The sequence below is a fragment of the Notolepis coatsorum genome, assembly GCF_963971535.1.
Source record: "Notolepis coatsorum genome assembly, chromosome: 6".
Lineage (NCBI taxonomy): Eukaryota > Metazoa > Chordata > Actinopteri > Aulopiformes > Paralepididae > Notolepis > Notolepis coatsorum.
Genome location: NC_140170.1, coordinates 140,720,725 through 140,742,549, shown reverse-complemented (window position 1 = coordinate 140,742,549; position 21,825 = coordinate 140,720,725). Strand labels below are relative to the sequence as shown.

The 21,825-nt window shown below is 45.3% G+C and overlaps 1 protein-coding gene across 1 annotated transcript in view; it reads right to left on the bottom strand.

The window, feature by feature from the left end:
- LOC311230920 (integrin alpha-5-like) overlaps positions 1-15,354 on the bottom strand; it is a 165,316-nt gene extending 149,962 nt beyond the window's left edge. The window contains exons 1-2 of the mRNA XM_084317367.1: positions 14,996-15,354; positions 1,595-1,719 (exon numbers count right to left, since the gene is read on the bottom strand). Of these exons, the coding sequence (XP_084173493.1) occupies positions 1,595-1,719; positions 14,996-15,204 (334 nt within the window). The 5' untranslated portion in view covers positions 15,205-15,354. The remainder of the gene's footprint in view (positions 1-1,594; positions 1,720-14,995) is intronic.
- Positions 15,355-21,825: the final 6,471 nt, after the last annotated feature.

The window sequence follows — 21,825 nt, the reverse complement described above, 5'->3', positions numbered from 1 at the left end:
AATGCATTGTCCCGTGGGATTATGCCCCCTGCGGCTAAATTAATTAGTCTCCCTCTCTATCTATCTATCTCTCTCTCTGTCTGCCAGTGCAGACTGTGGGTGACTGTCATACAGCGCATTGCGAGTATGGGCGGAGCCTAGCCAAAAACAGCTTGGAATCTGGAAGTGCAGAAAATGCTGCTCTAGAGTCCAGAGGACTTGATTAGAAATACAAAACAATGAATTGAAAAAAAAAAAAAAAACATACAGATGTGTTCCATAGACTCACAGGAATTGTGTAAAATTGCCCAAATAGTGAAAGAAATAGTAAGATAGTTCCCCTTGTCTGATACTCACTACTGCATTATTCAGTCTGAAAGTGATTCCAGTCTGGCCAATTTCATGTGTCATTATTCTGGTCAACAGACCTGATAGGTACAAGTAGACTTGTGAGTTGGCTGCTGATTGGCCTGGTTGAAATTCCAACCAGAGAAAGCTCCAAACAGATTCAGACCCTGAATCACAAAATAATTAAAACGTAGGTGGGACCAGCAGCTAGTGAAGGGGAATTCCAGCACAAAGCAACATTAAACTAATTCACCAGAATGAGGCATAACTGATAAATTCTCTTTATGTGGCTAAAGCGATTTCTGAGCAGACACATCGGCTGTGGAAGGTGCTAATTTTTGTAGAGACAGGTGCCCTAACGACACTTACCCATGTCACCTCAGTCCTTTGTAAAGTGGGAAGATGGAGCATATGCTCATTTTACTCTATAGTAACCTTTCTACAAATACAAGAGAGACCCAGGGTGGAATTCCCGTTTAAGCACAGAACAACATCAAAGGCTGGTTTCAATCAAAACAAGAGCATGAGGAGCCCTAAGCTCTGGTGACCCCAGGGGTCAAATAAGGCACAGCAGAGCTCCACGCATGATGCTACCCGTAGCCTCTTTAACCCACTTATATGGGTGGTTAGAAACAATTGAAGGTTAACTACACTGTAAAGTCCTAAACAAGGCTATTGGGAGAAGTGATGGAAGTTTATGATTTTATGAATTACCAAGTCATATTGTGTAAAATTAGTTGTTTCTTATCTTTAGAAGAATTGTGTGTATTTTTTTTTTGTATCCACTTTTTCTCCCATTTTTCTATATTTTCTCCCATCCCAATTTCGTATCATCCAATTCAACCCTCCCCTGTCACGAACACTGTTTCTTGCCTCCCACAAGCCGGCTGCAATGTGGACTAAGTCATACATAGCACAAGTCCCCTCCGGTACTTGAGGTAACAGCAGTCGCATCTTTTCACCTGCGCAGCTCGATCTCTCAGTGGCGAGGAGTAACACGTGGGAGGCTCACGCTGCCCCCGACATTTCCTGATTCTACTGCGCATGCGCACCAACCGACCTGTAGGAGTCGCTGTCCACAACGCCCGATCCCCACCCATCAGTTTCCCACCCCCTAATACGGCCAATGTGTATTAGTATGAACGACCAGCTAAACTGAAAGCAGCCGAACAGGCGAGCCCAGCGTCTCCGCATTCGTGGCGAGCGCCCTAGAAGAATTGTGTGTATTAAGTGTTCTTAGCCAAGCTCTTCGAGTTGGACACCCTACCTTGACTGTCAAAGTTGATAATGCTGCAATTCGATTGGCTCCAGGGGCACAAGTAGACAGCTCCTCCTTCAATGATGCCGGGTTGGCTGGTGTTGGCTTTAGGGGCTCCGATCAAAATGCTGACACTGTAGAAAAGAAAAAGGATGTCAGATTGGCATTGGTGTACAGCAAACCAAGTCTATGACACGAAGAAGAACTCACTTCCAGCTTCACCTCAGATATTGTTGTAAACACAGAGGCACATGTTTCAAAGGGACTCATTTACTCTCTGAAATCCCATTTCACCATAACCACACATATGAAACATCTTTTTAGAAAGAAGTGTTGTCAGGCACCTTCCGCCAATACTGGGCAGTTGGGAAACACCGGGTAGTCGGGTACAGTTTACAGCTATTACCTCAGCGACCATTCTTCCTGGGTCCCCTGTCATCATTACTAGTGGTTGTTCGTGGAGGCCACCATTAGGTTAGGCCACTGAAAATAGAAACGGGAAGCCAGAGCAGCCATTAAGAGGTCATCGTGACTTGAAGAGAGGAGAGATGACAGCGCTACTGAACCTGGGGCAGAGATAAGGGCAAAATCATAGCAGAGCTTATCACTATTGCCACTTATGTGTGTGTGTGTGTGTGTGTGTGTGTGTGTGTGTGTATATGTCAGAGAGAGAGAGAGAGAGAGAGAGAGAGAGAGAGAGAGAGAGAGAGAGAGAGAGAGAGAGAGAGAGAGAGAGAGAGAGAGAACAGACGGTACACAGAAAGAGATTGAGGCCAGTGGGGTTGTAGAAACAGGAAATGCACTCTGTTTCCAGTGTTCCCAATCCAGATGGTTTAACATCTTTCCAACAAGTAGGCCCAACATCCTACTGTACATTGAGCTACTGTAATAATATCCTGAAGGCTTCATTCTGATAATGACATGAAGCCATAATAAAATTGTGTGTATTGAGCCGTACTGTATTGTACCCATTCTGCAATCTGTTAAATAAAGTTTTCATTCATTCATTCATTCATTCATTCATTCATTCATTCATTCATTCATTCATTCATTCATTCATTCATTTCATTCATTCATACAGCTCAGCTGTTTCTCTCCATTTAAAAATTATTCAAAACCAGTCATGGAGGCTCTGCTCTTGCCATATTTAACAAGCTAACAGTGACAAGACCTGCGTGTCTGCACCTTTGTTTATACTGTTTAATTTTCTCATATTTTATATTCAGATTCAATTATATTGCCTATATTTATCTTTTCTTCTATTACCCTGCCCATACCTGTACCCCTTCCCCTGTGCTACTATGATGCTTGAATTTCCCCAAGGGGATCAATAAAGTATCTCTTGATACTGATCAATGATCTCTTTAAAGACAAGAGAGGAGAGGAGAGCTGAGTAGCAGTCAACACTGTGATGGACAGCTGTGTGTGTGTGTGTGTGTGTGTGTGTGTGTGTGTGTGTGTGTGTGTGTGTGTGTGTGTGTGTGTGTGTGTGTGTGTGTGTGTGTGTGTGTGTGTGTGTGTGTGTGTGTGTGTGTGTGTGTGTGTGTGTGTGTGTGTGTGTGTGTGTGTGTGGCACCTAGTGTGTCACTGTCGGAGGCAGTGGTGGAAGAAGTCCACTAGGTGTGGAATAGGTCTGGCAATGCAACAGTCCGTCATTGATTATTTGGTTGAAAATATGCCTATTGATTAAAGCTGCTAACAATAATTATCTTCTCAGGTGGGAAAATGGCCACTGATCCTATCAACAGCCAGTAGTAGCCTACAATTAAATCTCATCAAACATATCTGCCAAAACAGAAATGTCCAACCATTAGAAATATCTATTCCTGACCTTAACCATTTTCTAAACTAGGCAAGTTGTTGACGAAGAAAGTATTCCTATTTACAGGAACAGCCTGAGGGAGTAGTTGCAAGGGGGAGGAAGGGAGGGATGGAAGATAGCTCCTAGCCTCCTAGGAGTTGGGAGTGCCTTGCTCAAAGGCACCTCATTGGTACATGTTGAAGGTGGGGAGAGCAACCCTCATTCACTTCCCCCAACCAAATCTTCCAAGCGACTCTGGAGATTCGAAATACAGAGCCGTGTCTAAAACCTAGTAAGCCTAATATTGCCAGGGGGATGCCCCTTTGGCTGACCAGTATATTTTTGTCTGATCCAGGACCAGTATATTTTTGTCTGATCCAGGACCAGTAGATGTTTGGCTGATCCAGGACCAGTAGATGTTTGGCTGATCCAGTAGATGTTTGGCTGATCCAGGACCAGTAGATGTTTGGTTGACCAGTAGATGTTTGGTTGACCAGTAGATGTTTGGCTGATCCAGGACCAGTAGATGTTTGGTTGACCAGTAGATGTTTGGCTGATCCAGTAGATGTTTGGTTGATCCAGGACGAGTAGATGTTTGGTTGACCAGTAGATGTTTGGCTGATCCAGGACCAGTAGCTGTTTGGTCTCCTAGGCGGGGGGGGGGGGGGGGCGTTAATTTCCAGGTGGGTTTTAGTGTCTCGTGAAGTGGACGTCTTTCCGCCATAGTGGGAGGTCAAAGGGGGGTGAGTGTAGCAGAGTAGCCCAGCCTGAAGCCTGAAGTAAGCCTAATATCTCCCTTGGCCTGAAGCCTAGTAAGCCTAATATCTTCCTTGGCCTGAAGCCTAGTAAGCCTAATATCTCCCTTGGCCTGAAGCCTAGTAAGCCTAATATCTCCGTAGCACTGGGAGGATTCCCCTTTGGCTGACCGGTGTAATGTTCAGTTCCCCAATTAGGGGACCCAGGTTTGATTTCAGAAGGGTTACTTTTGCATCTGAGAAATCTTCAGTATTGAGCCATGCTGATTTCTGCCATAATGTCTCTTGAGAGTACAGTAACTGGAACAGAGGGAACTGCAGGGGAAGTCTGGTGGAACTGAGGCACAGTTCACCGTCTGAACCAACCAATAAGATGAAAGAGATTCAATGGGAGATGGAAAAGTGAAAGAGCAAATAAATTAGGTATGGACTGATTTCAACCGCTCATCGATATTTACACTGGCCGACGGACTGGAATGAGTAGCTGGCAAGAGCACAGAGAGAAACAGAAAAACAGACACATTTTGTGTGTGTGTGTGTGTGTGTGTGTGTGTGTGTGTGTGTGTGTGTGTGTGTGTGTGTGTGTGTGTGTGTGTGTGTGTGTTAGGCTTGGGCGGTATGACGGTATTACGGTATACCAGGGTATTTAGAAATCCCGACGGTATTGAAAATCAATACCGTCAAAATCACAGATGCGTTTCAGTTTCTATTACACTGAAACGGAGTTTTGACAGGGACGGCATTGGTTGTAGTGCACACACAGCACGCGCCAGCAGAGGGCGAGACCAGTCCTCACTGTAGTGGAGCGAGCACACGCAAAGCTGGTTGTCTACACACAGGAGGACGCAATCGATAGGGGAAAACCCGCTTCAGTGGTGGAAATTAAATGACACACGCTTACCGTTGCTGGTGCTGCGGGCTAACTGGCTACCGTTCTGAGAGCTAACGTTACTAGTACTAGGATGCTGCAGGCTAACTGGCTACCGTTCTGAGAGCTAACGTTACTAGTACTAGGATGCTGCGGGCAAACGGCTACCGTTCTGAGAGCTAACGTTACTAGTACTAGGATGCTGTGGGCAAACGGCTACCGTTCTGAGAGCTAACGTTACTAGCACTAGGGTGCTGCGGGCAAACGGCTACCGTTCTGAGAGCTAACGTTACTAGCACTAGGGTGCTGCGGGCAAACGGCTACCGTTCTGAGAGCTAACGTTACTAGCACTAGGGTGCTGCGGGCAAATGGCTACCGTTCTGAGAGCTAACGATACTAGCACTAGGGTGCTGCGGGCAAACGGCTACCGTTCTGAGAGCTAACGTTACTAGCACTAGGGTGCTGCGGGCTAACGGCTACCGTTCTGAGAGCTAACGTTACTAGCACTGCTGCGGGCTAACGGCTACCATTCTGAGAGCTAACGTTATTAGCACTAGGGTGCTGCGGGCTAACGGCTACCGTTCTGAGAGCTAACATTACTAGCACTGCTGCGGGCTAACGGCTACCGTTCTGAGAGCTAACGTTACTAGCACTAGGGTGCTGCGGGCAAACGGCTACCGTTCTGAGAGCTAACGTTAGTAGTACTAGGGTGCTGCGGGCTAACTGGCTACCGTTCTGGGAGCTAACGTTACTAGGATGCTGCGGGCTAACTGGTCATCGCTCCGTGATTTGTTTACTTGGTAACATTGGTTGCCCCCCCCCCCCCCGCCCGCTGATGAAAATGAAAGTCATACCGTCATATACCATATACCGGGGTATTATGTCAGCAAGGTATGACAGTATGAAAAAAATTATACCGCCCAAGCCTAGTGTGTGTGTGTGCGTGTGTGTGTGTGTGTGCATGCTCTTGTACTTCTATTTGTGTGAGATTAGCTAAATCAAGTAATACCTTTTTGTAGTTGGTCCATTCACAATGAATTAGTGGCCAACTTTGTGGGCTCATAGACATTTTGTAGTGTAAAAGTCTAAATTACTTTTATTTATTTTTTTTTCTCCACTTTTTCTCCACATTTTCTATTTTTCTCCCATCCCAATTTCGTATTTCCAATTCTTCCCTCCCCTGTCTTGAACGTTGCTAGACTATGCCTCCCACTGGTCGGCTGTAGTGAGGATAGAAGCCTTGCATCACGTGTCCCCTCCGGTACACGAGGAGGCAGCCTGTCGCATCTTTTCACCGCAGCAGCTCGAACTCAGTGGCGAGGAGTAATGCGTGGGAGGCTCACGCTGCCCCCGATACTTCCTGTTTCCGCCGCACCGGCGTCACCCAACCGACCTGTCCACAACGTCCAATCCTCACCCACCGGCTTTCCCACCCTCTAACACTGCCAATTGTGTTAGTATGACGGCCGGCCAAGCCGGTAGCAACGCCCAGAGCTGGGCTTGATACCAGCATCTCCTGCGTTAGTGGCAAGCGCCTTGCCCACTGCGCCACTCAGCCGCCCTAAAATTACTTTTATTTAAATGTATGGTTTACTTATCATGTATTTATGTATGTGTGTGTGTGTAGTTGTGTATGTGTGTGTGTGTGTGTGTGTGTGTGTGTGTGTGTGTGTGTGTGTGTGTGTGTGTGTGTGTGTGTGTGTGTGTGTGTGTGTGTGTGTGTGTGTGTGTGTGTGTGTGTGTGTGTGAATATATGTATGTGTGTATGTGTGTGAGTGCGTGTGTGTGAATATATATATGAATGTGTGTATGTGTGTGTGTGTGTATGTGAATATATATATATGTATGTGCATGCATGTGCACAAGTATACAAGTGTGTGTTTGTGCATGTATGCCTCTGTGTGTATGCCGATGTGTGACAAACCAACAACCCTTTCAAGCTCGCAGCCAGCCATGCTAAAACAACAAAAGGGTCTGCCTGCAGGGGGACGTTAGAACTGAAGAAATCAATGACTGATGACATTAGCAGAGATCACACAGAGGCCCCCAAAACGTCTGGAGAGCACAAGAGGAATATTTACATGGCAGGATTAGCTTTCCCTCAGCATTCACCACACACACTCTTTCTCTCCCTGGGTGGAGCTTTTTGAATGGCCCTCTCTTTCAAATGTACACATTTAACCACCCTGTGATCTCTGGATGTGCTGAGTGGTTAAGTGCCTGCTGAGCCTGTGACACGCACTTATGATGAACATATGATGTCAGACACCAGCGTACTCTGTGGGTGATACTCTTGGAATGTGAAATAACTTTGTGTTCCTACAACCCTTGTTATTGGACATATTCACCCTGTTTCCAGCTGACTGCCATGTGAATATGGTCAATGATCGATGGCTGCATGTACATTACATGCACATGAATATTCTTGATACTAGTTAATATTGCGGTTAAGGTCTTAAGACGGGATAAGGTGTTAATATGCATTTTAATGCCGACTACCAGTATGCCCATATAATTGAGTAAATAGAATATTGCTCGTATTACCATAGAAACAGAACTCACAGACAGCAAAACCCAGCAGTGAATGCGATGAGGTGCCCTAATATCCTAATACCAGCATATCCCAGCTATTATATTCAGGTTTCTCATAGTCGGGATAAACTTGGCCCCCGGCTATTAGAAACAGGACATGTGCCATAGACAATTATATATCTGTAATTTGTCAATAGTCCAATGTACAATTTTGTTTGTTTGTACAGAGTCTCCCCCCCCTCAATGTACAGTTTTGCTTGCTTATACAGTGTGCCCCCCCCCCCCCCCAACCACCTCCAATGTAAATTACCCAGTATGGTTGTCAATATCCCAGTGTACCCAACCCCCCCCACCCAACCTCCTCCAATGTACAGTTTCTACGTCAAATGTATATACTCCCTTTTCTTGACTCCTTCTGTATCACAAACAGTACTGTATTTGCAAATCTGGTATGTCATAAATGTATAGATGTAGCAGTACTGACTATCTGTATGTCATGTATGTCATATATGTCCTGATGAATTGAAAATGGGGGACCCTGGTGTAAACAAGACGAAAGTCTTTCTCTGGTCTGCATCCCCTTAACAATTGTGTGTATTGAGCTGTACTGTATTGTACCCATTCTGCAATCTGTTAATAAAGTTTTCAATCAATCAATCAATCAAACCCAATATGAAGATGTTGAGCCAGAGGGAAATGAGTATTGGTGGAAAAGTATACAGTTCCTTAAAAAGAACACGCCAACATTTTGGGAAATTAGCTTGTCGTCTTCTCCAGAGAGAGACAAGAAGATAGATACCAGTTTCCTCTCTGTGCGTTCAGTAGAAAGCTATCTGGCTGCATGTTAGCCTAGCTTAGCACAATGAATGGAAGTGGACATGATCGGTTAGCCTTCGGGAGAGGTGTTAGTTGGACAATGCCTAATTCCATTCATCTTCTTGTCTCTCTCTGGAGAAGACGGTAAGCTAATTTCCCAAAATGTTGGCGTGTTCCTTTGAGTAAGAAATACCCTGAAAGAAAGACTTAACTCCAATGTGCTTCAGCCAGCTTTCTTTCAATGCAAGGGACCCGGTGCTCAACTTGTACTTATATCAATGTAAACGTTTTCTTACCTAGGAAACATCAAAGCTGACCAAACGTTTCCCATACATGGCCACCCACCACCACAAATAAGATGTCCCAACACATTCATAATGTCTCATCCTGCATGTATGTACACAGTCATCTCCACTGAGGGACTACGTGTGTATCACCCAGCTTGTCACCACCACCACAAATAACCTAGAACCAGCAGGAAACACAACTGGCTATCCAAGGATGGAAAACACAGGACAGGAGCACTCTTTTCTGCGGAAGATCAGTTCAGGCTGACGTTTTGGCAGAGAGCCTTCTTCAGAGCCTACTCTGAGGACTCAATAACACTATTTCACAGTACAAATATCCTGACAGAATAGTAGTCGGGTAAAAGCCTTCCATTCAAAAGAAAAAGTTCCCTTTTTATAAATGTTTTTTTTCTTCTTTTTCTTATACGTTGAATCTAAAAGTGGCTCAGGAGGTAGAGTGGTTGTCTGGTAATCAGAAGGTCCCTGGTTCAATTCTGGCTCCTCCCGGCAGCGTGTCAAAGTGTCCTTGAGCAAGACACTCAACCCCTAACTGCTCCCGATGAGCAGGTTGGCACCTTGCATGGTCACCTCTGCCGTTGCTGAGTGAATGGGTGAATGTGAGGCATGAGTTGTAAAGGACTTTGGATAAAAGCCCTATATAAATGCAGTCCATTTAAAAGTACATCTTCTATACATTATTATTGTATTTCATGCTTGGGAGCTCAATCCTTGGTCTAAGGTTTATATTAAAGTGTTTGTTGATCCAGTCATGCTTACTTCCTCAGACAGAGTCCCATTCCTTATATGGAGCAGATTTTACATCAAAGTGTTGATTTCTAGTTTTAGGAGAGTGATGCACATTCACAAATGTTGAACGAATGGTCGAGGGGCACAGGAATGTATCAGAAATGTGGGCTTTAAATTAATTGTTAAAATGGGTGGGATTTTCCCCCGTTCACCCACGACAATGTAACTGAGGTCCAGACTGTGTAGGACTGTGGTGAAATGCTGCACATCAACAACCTCAACATTATGCATCATCACCACAACCCACTCCTGCAGCCGAGGGCTCATCTTCACCAGTCACCGTCTTTACTGGAACACTCTTCTATAACCAGGGTTCTTGACTTACACTGAGCACATTACCAAAGCCCAAAAGCAGAGATGGCATGGGGAGAGACAGGGTCAACTCTAACAACAACACCCTGTAAAGCTGGACAGTTTGCTAATGGTCAGAACGCATGACATCTATGAGAAATATTTTGCGCGCCACAATATGATTCATGTGACAAAACAAGTCTCAATAAATGTGAAAACATTACACATACAGTACATTCATAATAATTGTGAGCTATTAAATGCAATTTGCTAAATTGTTTAATTTACTGCAGGACAAAGGGCACCATTGTTCAGTCCAGGCTAACCCATCGGGGGGCTCTGCAGGCCGGGCTCCTGCTATTGGCTTACCGGTAAATCAACATCTTGATAAGAACTCAACAACACACATTCTGCACCCCCCCCCCCCCCCCCCCCCCCCTCAACCCCACACACACACACACACGCTTAGCTAAGCAAACTGAGAAAGACTTAACCAATTTCCTCACCGCTGATGTTAGGGAAGTATGTACATTTTATTAAACCCCAATGACACCCACCTCGTGGGGAAGAGAGAGGTGATAATATAAAGGATTGGTCACAGACCTAAACACTGTCTTATAGTGGTAATCCTTGTTTGAGTAGCTCAGCATTGGAGAAGAGTGTTCATTCATGTACACATTTTTACTGAGCATATAATGTAAGTGCAAAATTCTTAAGCCTACTGAATAGATCATCTTACACCATCGTACAAGTCATCAGAGCACAGAACTAGAGTTCAACCCCCTGACTAATATCCTGATGCCTCTCCATTATATACTGTTATTATGATTATGTTGTTGATGATGATGATGATGATAACAACGACCCACATAAACCAACCAATATAAACTACTTTAGAGGGATAATCCAAGCATTTTAAGAAGTGTAGTTTTTACTTTAGACAATAGACATTATATGCTTGACAGTGCATATGTGTGTGTGTGTGTGTGTGTGTGTGTGTGTGTGTGTGTGTGTGTGTGTGTGTGTGTGTGTGTGTGTGTGTGTGTGTGTGTGTGTGTGTGTGCGCGCAGGGGAGTAGCTGGGGGGGGGGGTCGCGTTTTCCTTAATGCCAAGCAAGCAGTGCAAAAATGCTTCCGCATTCGTCACCGCACGCCAGTGCGGTAAAGCGCCCTTCTTTTCAGACAAATGCTACCGTGCGTGCACCGGCGGCGGCGTGCTCGCTCAGGTGCGTGCGCCGGCGTGCTCGCGCGAGGTGCCCGCGCATGCGCATGAGATCCCGCCTTGGTTCGACACGAGCGGAGCTCAATATATATAAGTCACCGCCCCTTATTCAGTATCTAGCAATAGCTCAATTGGCAAGGCCACATGGCTGTGGATCCTATGGCTCGTTTGCTGGCGAGTTCGAATCCCATCGAAAATATTTTTTAACGTGATTTTTTTTTAACGTGTATTCTTTCGCCGGTTAAGGTTAGGCATGGTTAAGGTTAAGGTTAGGCATTGTTTCGGAGTTGGTTAAGGTTAGAAGAACTGTTAAGTTTAGGCGCTGTTAAGGAGCTGGTTAAGGTTAGAGTTTGTCAAAGAGAATGGCAATATAATTTCTATGGTTAAGGTTAGGCATGGTTAAGGTTAAGGTTAAGGTTAGGCATTGTTTCGGAGTTGGTTAAGGTTAGAACGGTTAAGTTTAGGCGTTGTTAAGGAGCTGGTTAAGGTTAGAGTTTGTCAAAGAGAATGGCAATAGACAGCCTATTTCCGCGCGACCTGGGCGCTGGGCGGCGGAAAATGAAAGGCGCATTACTGCACGCCACTACGGTAAATTTTTGCACTGCTTGCTTGGCATAAAGCTACACGCGGGGGGGGTTAGGACGATTCCAATGGCCCAGCAATGGGGGGGGGGGGAGAGAACACTATTATTATCTTTTTATTAATATGGTTTTATTATTATCCTAAAGTAGATAGGACTCAAATCTCAAAAGTATAATTGCCTGTATTATTTAAAAAAAATAGGTAAAAACCATATTATGCGTTTTCATCAATAAATAAATAAATGCCCCAAATGTTTTTAAGCTTGCGCGCGAACGCCGCTCGCATGGATTGGGGGCCCACAGCCACAAATAGATTCTTTCATGGGGCCCAGAATCTACAGCTACACTCCTGTGTGTGTGTGTGTGTGTGTTTAAGTTTAAGTTAAGTTTAAGTTTCTTTAATAGTTGTCATACAGAAGTACAGAATACTTTTATACAAAATGCTTCTTACTGTTGCGCTCCAGAGACTGTGCAAGACAAGATAAGTATGAAATAAAATAACATAGTAAAATTAGAAGTAAAAAAAATGAGGTCACAGTGTTCAGTTTAGACATATGTACAATGTTCGATGCAGAATAGACGTAGTTACCATACAATATACAATACTGTGCAGTGTACTAATATACAATACTATATAGTGCAAGGCAGAAATGGAGAAATGGGACGAGGTGCAATTTAGGTACAATTCACAGTAGGTGTACGAGTTGTAGTGCAAATCCTTTATCAATAAATATAAAGTGTAAGTGTGTTTGTGTGATCTAAAGTGTGGAGAGTGGGTGCTGCAGTGTGTTGTTTGTTTGAGTGAGTGTGTGCGTGTGGGTGTGTGTGCTGTGTGCATTTGATGGTTGTTGCATAGTGATTATTGTTCGTTTAGCAGCCTGATGGCCTGGGGATAGAAGCTTCTTCTGAGTCTTTCTGTGCTCGCCTTAAGACTCCGGTATCGCTTGCCTGACCGCAGCAGTACAAAGAGGCAGTTGTTCGGGTGGCTCGAGTCCTTAATAATTCTCTTAGCCTTCCCCTTGCACCGCTTGTTGTAAATGTTCTGGAGGGTGGGAAGCCCCCCTCCAATTGTGCGTTCGGCTGAACGTGTCACTCTTTGTAGTCTGCTACGGTCTTGTGCAGTGCTATTCCCAAACCAGGAGGTGATGTTGCCGGTCAGGATGCTCTCTATTGTGCATGAGTAGAAGTTCCTAAGGATCTTCTGACTGACTTGGAACTTCCTTAGGCGCCTGAGGAAGTAGAGGCGTTGTCGTGCCTTCTTCACAACACTGTCAATGTGTGTGGTCCATGTCAAGTCCTCGGATATGTGGGCTCCGAGGTACTTGAAACTGTTCACTCTCTCAACCGGTGCCCCGTCGATGCTGAGGGGGCTGTAGTCCTTGACCCCCGACCTCCTGAAGTCCACAATCATCTCTTTTGTTTTGCTGACGTTCAGGGAGAGGCAGTTCTCCTGACACCACTGTGACAGGTTCTCTACCTCTTCCAGGTAGGCCCTTTCGTCGTTGGCAGAGATCAGGCCCACCACTACTGTGTCATCAGCAAATTTGATGATGGTGTTGTTGTTCCGCTGTGCTACGCAGTCATGTGTGTACAGGGAGTAGAGGAGGGGGCTCAGAACACAGCCCTGGGGGGCCCCTATGTTGAGCGTGATGGATGAGGAGGTGCAGTTGCCGGCTCTTACCACCTGGGGTCTGCCCGTCAGCAAGTCCAAGACCCACTGGCAGAGGTCATAGTTCAAGCCCAGGTCCCTGAGCTTGGCTATGAGTTTGGAGGGGACTATGGTATTGAATGCTGAGCTGTAGTCGATGAACAGCATTCTCACATAGTTCCCCTGCCTCTTGTCCAGGTGTGATGCTGCTGTGTGCAGCACATGGGCTATGGCGTCCTCCGTGGACCTGTTGGGGCGATATGCAAATTGCAGAGGGTCCAGGTTGATGGGGAGGGAGGAACAGATGTAGCCCTTCACTAGCTTCTCAAAGCACTTCATGGCTATGGAGGTGAGGGCTACAGGGCGGTAGTCGTTGAGGCAAGCGGTCGTAGATTTTTTGGGTACAGGGATGATGGTGGACTTCTTCAGACAGGTGGGGATGACAGCCTGTTCCAAGGACAGGTTGAAGATGTCGGTGAATACCGGGGCCAGTTGGTCGGCACAGACTTTTAGGACGCGGCCGGGGATGCCGTCCGGTCCTGCTGCCTTCCTGATATTCACTTTTTTAAAGATCCGTCTCACCTCATGCTCTGTTACCCTGAACACTGAGTCTCCATCAGCAGACCCCCCCCCCCCCCCCCCATTGCCGTGGTTTGTAGGCTGGTGTTGTTATTCACAGCCTCAAACCTTGCATAGAAGGAATTGAGATCATTTGCTAAGGAGATGTCACTGTTCAGTTTGAGGGGGGTGCCTTTGTAGTCTGTCATTGTTCTGAGGCCCTGCCACATGCCTCTAGAGTCAGCCTGTTCAAACTGAAGTTCAACTTTATCCCTGTAACGCCGTTTTGCCTCTATTACTGCTCTCCTGACGTTGTATCTTGCCATCTTGTGTTCTTCCATGTTGCCTGTCACCAGCCCGGTGTTGTATGCTGATGTGCGCACTTTCAGAGCCTCACGGACGGATTTGTCTACCCAGGGCTTTTGATTTGGGTAGATTTTAATTTTGGTGGAGGGGATTGTTTCTTCTACCAGAGTACGTGTGTGTGTGTGTGTGTGTGTGTGTGTGTGTGTGTGTGTGTGTGTGTGTGTGTGTGTGTGCGTGTGTGTGTGTGCGTGCGTGTGCGTGTGTGTGTGTGCGTCCAGATTAGCGTCTAGAATTATTAGCGCCCAAAATGATGCCTAACTTCTTCTCATTCGCCTGTCGACATAAACTGCAGGAGTCTTCTTGGTTTGATTGATTGATTGAAAACTGTATTAACATATTGCAGAATGGGTACAGTACACTGTACAGTAGGCTACGGCTCAATACAAACAACTGCGACGAGGATGCAGACCAGAAAAAAAGACTTTCGTCTCTGGTACAGTTAAGTGAAGTCCCCTCAGTAAATATTCATACGAGGATGTGCATATAGTCGTACTCTTCAGTAGTTGAAGCCCTCTGCAGGCTCTTCTATGTCCCCATAGACACGTACATGTCTGTTTCTCATCAGCTTTGTACTTGGCATGTGTTTGAGCATGCGTGTCAGCGTGCGTGTATAGCTACTTAATTTTCAATATAGCTACAACGTTTGACGTCACATTATGATTACAAACAATGGTGCCAAATGGTAAGAAACTATAGCGTCACGAAAGAGACGATGGACTATGGAAGATTATAGAATAGTTCTATTTTGGCTGACAGGAGCGCATAATAAATTTGGCATTGAGATAATTCTACCAAATTCTGGATAGCTTTGAGACCGCGGTCAAAGTCCAAAGGAACATGATTCGGAATGGGGCTGTAGTGCATGATGCATGAACTTACCTAGACAAATTATTTGCGAAGAATTCCACAGAATAGCCGAAATAACTCCCCCTGGGTCCAGTAAAGATCACCCGCTTCTCTGTGTCCAAGTTAAACGTTGCGCACAGCTGGACCGAAATCACAGCCAGCACAGCGAACAAAGTGCAACGGGAGCGATGTTGTGATGACTGTATTTGTGAAACTTTAGCGAGTCGCAGTCCAGTGCCCATCTCTTTTGTGCGTCTTGTCTTTCATTGATAACCTGGAATGCAAAACGCATCATCCGTGCTGTTGTTTAGGTGTATAGTCTAGGTTTCTGCAAAAAAGATCCCTCCAGCTCCAACAGGTCCCGTATGGTCCCGTGCGCTCTCTCCCTCTACACGCTCATTTTGGCTCAAAGAGTGTAGTGGAGAAAGAGAGAGAGAGGGAGAAAGAGGGAGAGAGAGAGATGGAGAGAGATGATTGCAACCTCATTTGGGGTGGAGCTTTGGTAGTTTGGTTATTACATGAGATGTTGGCGGGCGCACCTCTGAAATGAGCCCCTTAGAGAGAGAGAGAGAGAGAGAGAGAGAGAGAGAGAGAGAGAGAGAGAGAGAGAGAGAGAGTTGCCATAAAGTCACCCTCTACAATGACCTCACGAGTTTCATGGCCAACTAGTTATCTGGTTTTAAGGTTTCAACAGGATTTCACTGAGCCTCCCTGCTGCCTCGCTGCCTCGAAACAGGTGTGTGTCTGTATGTATGTGTGTGTGTGTGTATGTGTGTGTGTGTGTGTGTGTGTGTGCCTGTATATATGTGTGTGTGTGTGTGTGTGTGTGTGTGTGTGTGTGTGTGTGTGTGTGCATGCGTGTGTGTGTAGACCAGCTGTCAGCTCATATAAGCTTACATCTATCAATCATACATCCCTCAGTACAGGCTTCCCATCAAGCCAAAATGACCAGTAACATTTTGGACTTTTGTTGCACAATGAAGCCCCATGTGAAAGTCATGCAGCTCGCCAATAAACATATATCTTTGCACTCAATTAAAGACTAGCCTAAACACCAGTAGCCTACAGTGAGACAGGAACAACCCTTTCATGTGTAAACATTGTGGTCACAGCAGTTTCTCAACTTCAGTTATGGGGCAACCGGTGAAAACCCCCTGCCGCTTAGTGCATAGCTTCTATTATAGGCTGCTGCCTGCCACTACCTCATCATGAATATAGCTCAATATCAAAATGTTCTGTTAATGTGCTCACATACACATCAAGGCAGAATTCTGACTTTTCATGGAAACATATAACGTCAGATGTCAGCGTATCTGTCTCATCATTTGTTTGATTGGAAGCAGTACTAGCTGTCACAGCAGACAGTGATGAGTGTGTGTGTGTGTGTGTGTGTGTGTGTGTGTGTGTGTGTGTGTGTGTGTGTGTGTGTGTGTGTGTGTGTGTGTGTGTGTGTGTGTGTGTTAGGCTTGGGCGGTATGACGGTATTACGGTATACCAGGGTATTTAGAAATCCCGACGGTATTGAAAATCAATACCGTCAAAATCACAGATGCGTTTCAGTTTCTATTACACTGAAACAGAGTTTTGACAGGGACGGCATTGGTTGTAGTGCACACACAGCACGCGCCAGCAGAGGGCGAGACCAGTCCTCACTGTAGTGGAGCGAGCACACGCAAAGCTGGTTGTCTACACACAGGAGGACGCAATCGATAGGGGAAAACCCGCTTCAGTGGTGGAAATTAAATGAGACACGCTTACCGTTGCTGGTGCTGCGGGCTGTGTGTGTGTGTGTGTGACGTGTGTGTGTGTGACGTGTGTGTGTGTGTGTGTGTTAGGGCCTCTTGTGGCTGTGTGCCTGAGCATGTATAGGAAATAGAGGCCCCAGATTGTACCATGAGTCATAATAGGTATGTCACCTGCCAAAGGCAATAGAACTTAGACAAAGTACTATACTTTTACTTCACATGGAGATATATATATATATACTTTTACTTCACATGGAGACATGTATCTTTGGCTTCTACCTAATCCATTCCATTTGAAGGGCAAAATCTCTCAATTAAATACCACTCACTCATGATGAATGAATGATTGTTGCATTTATCTAGCGCTTTTTCCTGGACAGACTCAAAGTGCTTTTTACAATGTAGGGTGGAAATGGCCTCCTTCACCACCACTGTGTAGCACCCAACCTTGTATGCAGGCTTAATGGCTGCCATACACTGGCACCAGGCACACATCATCACACTACACCATGGCTGAACGGCTCAGGAGACAGGGTTCTTTAATGAACAAATTCACCTCAGTTTAACGTCTCATACGAAGGACGGCACTCACAGATGTAGAGTGTCCCCATCACTTTTCAACAACACCTGCAAGGGTGGAGATTTTTTTAACACAGTTTTGCCTGTATATGTGTGGACGTTGAAACAGAGCTAAAATGGAACTTTTGAAAATATTAACATCATGACCACTGGCCCCTGTCCACATGTGTATGTATATCTTTGCAAACAGAGTATTTTCTCTGCAATTAGGACCACAGTGAGATCCGTGCAGCCTGCCATCAGGTCAATCAAAATCTCATGGAGAGATTTTCTAAAACACTGTTGGTGTGGACGGAAATTATTTTGAATGGAGGGGTGAAAAATGTGTTTTTTGAAATATCTGTGTACATGTGGACATGGTCTTAGACCTGCATCAAAACAAATCTGACTTTGGGGGGAAATATTCATCTTTATGTAATCTTTATGTAACAAGGTTGAAAGCTTGCAATATTATCCCCTTGGTGTAAACTCACTCCTAAATGTGTGTCAGAGTGAAATGTATCATCTTATTGGATCTTTCTATGTTATTCCTCAACTGTTGTTGTTTGGTGGACATTGGATCCTGACCTTTAAAAAAAGAAAAGGTGGTTATCTGGCTTAACTACCGGCTCCCTGGTATGGAAAATATTTTCAGGGGGCAGTGATATCAGTGCCTGAGTCATGTTTATACTCATGTTAAAATGTATATTATCAACTCATCTCCAAACGTGGTGACCTTGTGGAAACCAAGGACCTCGACATCAACCCCTCCATTTGCAACTGGATACTTGACCTCCTAAACAACATGTTAGGGTTAGACAATCTCACCTCTTCCACCCTCACCCTGAACACCAGCGTCCCACAGGGCTGTGTGCTGAGCCCTCTCCTATACTCCCTCTTTACCCACGACTGCACTCCTATACATGGCTCCAAGACCATTATCAAGTTTGAGTCGGCCTATAGGGAGGTCCAGCACCTGGAGGTGTGGTGTGCCTCAACACCAAAAAAACAAGGACCTCCTCGTGGACGTCAGAAAGACCAAAGCAGCCACGCAGACCCCCCATCCATATCAACGGGACGGAGGTTGAGCGTGTCTCCAGCTTAAAATCTCTGAGGACCTCTCTTGGGCGCTCAACACCTCAACCCTGGTCAAGAAATCGCACCAGCGTTTCTTCTTCCTGAGGAGACTGAGTTAAGACCATCTGTCTCCTCAGATTCTGGTGAACTTCTATCGATGCGCTATAGAAAGCATACTCACTAACTGCATCACAGTCTGGTATGGCAACTGCTTTGCCTTGGACCTTGGAAAGCACTGTAGAGGATGGTGAAAACCGCCCAATGCATCACTTTGTACACCACTCCCTGCAATTGAGACTGTGAAAGGCACGCAACGTCATCAAGGACACCTCTCACCCCCCCCTGAACACTGTATAATAACAATGTACAATAACACCATAAACACTGTATATACATTATTGTGGCAGACCAGCTGGCGTGGTAATAGAAGGCCACTATGTATCAGCCAAGGTACTGGGGCATATGCCCATATTTATTAGGAGATCCGAGGAGACCCCCAACAGAGCAGAGTGCATCAGCACCGATGCAGTGCACCTGTGCCAGACGCGCCCGAGACAGGTAAGCGCAATTACCACACAATCAAGCAGCATAGAAAATGGAGACAGAGAGACAGAATCATTGGAGTAGCTGAGGCGAAACCTGTACTGAAAGAGAGGACGTGAGTAAGAGAAGAGAGAGCGAGAAGAGGAGGAAGATTATTGTCTGTGTGACCAATGCTGTGTTCATCTGCTTTTGGAAGGAGGACCGTGATGTGTGCTATAACCCCCGATCGTCTGAGAACCCGCATGTGTATCGACCCCTGCTTGACTGATGTCTCTTCTCCCGGATCAGCCTCCGCCCTTATGAGACAAGACCATTCTCACACATTACGGACTGGCTGACGATATCACTAACCTCTCCTTTTCCCCTAAACAGCAATACAACTTCTATTTTGTTAATTCCAATCTGGTGACGGCTCAAAACAACCCAGAGTCTGTCACAATCTGTATAAAGGCGGATTTCATGGACAATTGGGTACTGGTCACAAGCAAAGGGATGATCACCCTGCAGCTGGCGGTATGAGCTCACTCTCATGATATCTAGTTGTGAAAGAGTTTGTTTTTGTGACCTCAACTAACTTCTGTGTGTGTCCTCAAATAACATCTGTCTCTTTGGTTAAATGCATATCATTCAAGACAATACGCGGTAGGCCTATGTAGGTCGACCTATATATGTCGATATATACGGTCGACCTTTGTGGAGGGTATATAGTGTTGTAAGGTCAAAACACCCAGTGATGCAAGGGAACATTACTGATTGTGTCCCGTGCCCTATTATCCTGAAATTTGACCTAACCCAGGCCAAGATACACCTCCCACATACATTAAAGCATCCCCACCTGTCAATCACCTACCACCTTCAACAACAAGGCACATCTTGTGTAAACTCTCTTACCACCTACTGGCACAAAGGACAGTTTAACATCACAGCCGGTGTTTTTGGAATCTCATACCTACTCATACAGTATTAGTTAAATCACTGGCTAGACTGGTTTATTCCCATAGTGTATTCATACTTGTACCATACAATAACAAAACTGTGCACACATTAACTTTGCTTATTACATGGCGTTTTAACATTCGCCGAAATGCTTGATTGTGATTGGTCAATAGCCCCTGATAGCGGTGAATTATTTTTCGATAACCACCGGTGATTATTGTTTTTCGCAGCTGGAGCAATCAAGCCCACTGACGCACACTGTTTCAGTGCAATCAGACACACCTGCCGGCTGCCGGGGCTGACAGAGCCACAGAACAACTGCGTCTGCATTTGATCTCGTCTTGTCGATGGTGTAAAATGAATTAGGTATATTGTTAGTAAGTTAGCCATGTAATAAGCGGGATAATGTATAGCTATACTCGGTCATTGTCGCAAAATAATTGACCTTTACTGACGTTTAAAACACCTCGGCGAGGCGCCTCTGTATTTTAAACTCCGTGTCGGTAAATTATTTTGCAACAATGACCTCGTAGCTATACATTATCCCTTACGTATTTACTCTGTAGATTTGTCTATATATATATTCACATGGTTAGGAGCGAGGGAAAATGGATGGATTATCCAATGGGGGGTCCGGGAGGGGGGGTACGAGCTGGAGCATATGTGTGTAGGTTTTTAGATAACAGGTAAGGGTATATCCTATATATGACAATTAACTAAAATGTGATTTCATTGGATGTGCACTGTCAACTAATGCTTGTATATCTTATCGTGTGTTGTCATGTTTGTTTATGTGTTTGTTTAAAAAATCATAAAAAAATTAAATACAAAAAAATATATATTCACATGTTATACTGCAATACACTTTACTGCTCCTTTGCACTCTGGTCAGATGCCAACTTCCTTTCGTTATATATTCTTCAACCATTATCTGAAAACCTTTCTTTTCTTTGATACCTCTGTCAGTGATGACAGCCCAGAGAGACGCCATGCTACAGTTATGCCTGTTGGCTAATGTGAAAAGTCTGAGATGGAAGTAAACCTTGAAACAGCTATTCCAGCTCTTTATGTGTGTAATATATATAAAGGTGACGTTGTCACAACCGTTACACATATTATATATATAAACATGGTTTAATATTTTCCACTAGCCAGCTCTGGTAAGTATTGAGGACTTCTCGAGGCACAGAGGAGATTTTATTTTTGCCTTTCCACAACCACTTGTACCCTCACACTCACTTTGGCTCTCTCTCTCTCACACACACACACACACACACACACACACACACACACACACACACACACACACACACACACACACACACACACACACACACACACACACACACACACACACACACACACACACACACACACACACACACACACACACACACACACACACACACACACACACACACACACACACACACACACACACACACACACACACACACACACACACACACACACACACACACACACACACACACACACACACACACACACACACACACACACACACACACACACACACACACACACACACACACACACACACACACACACACACACACACACACACACACACACACACACACACACACACACACACACACACACACACACACACACACACACACACACACACACACACACACACACACACACACACACACACACACACACACACACACACACACACACACACACACACACACACACACACACACACACACACACACACACACACACACACACACACACACACACACACACACACACACACACACACACACACACACACACACACACACACACACACACACACACACACACACACACACACACACACACACACACACACACACACACACACACACACACACACACACACACACACACACACACACACACACACACACACACACACACACACACACACACACACACACACACACACACACACACACACACACACACACACACACACACACACACACA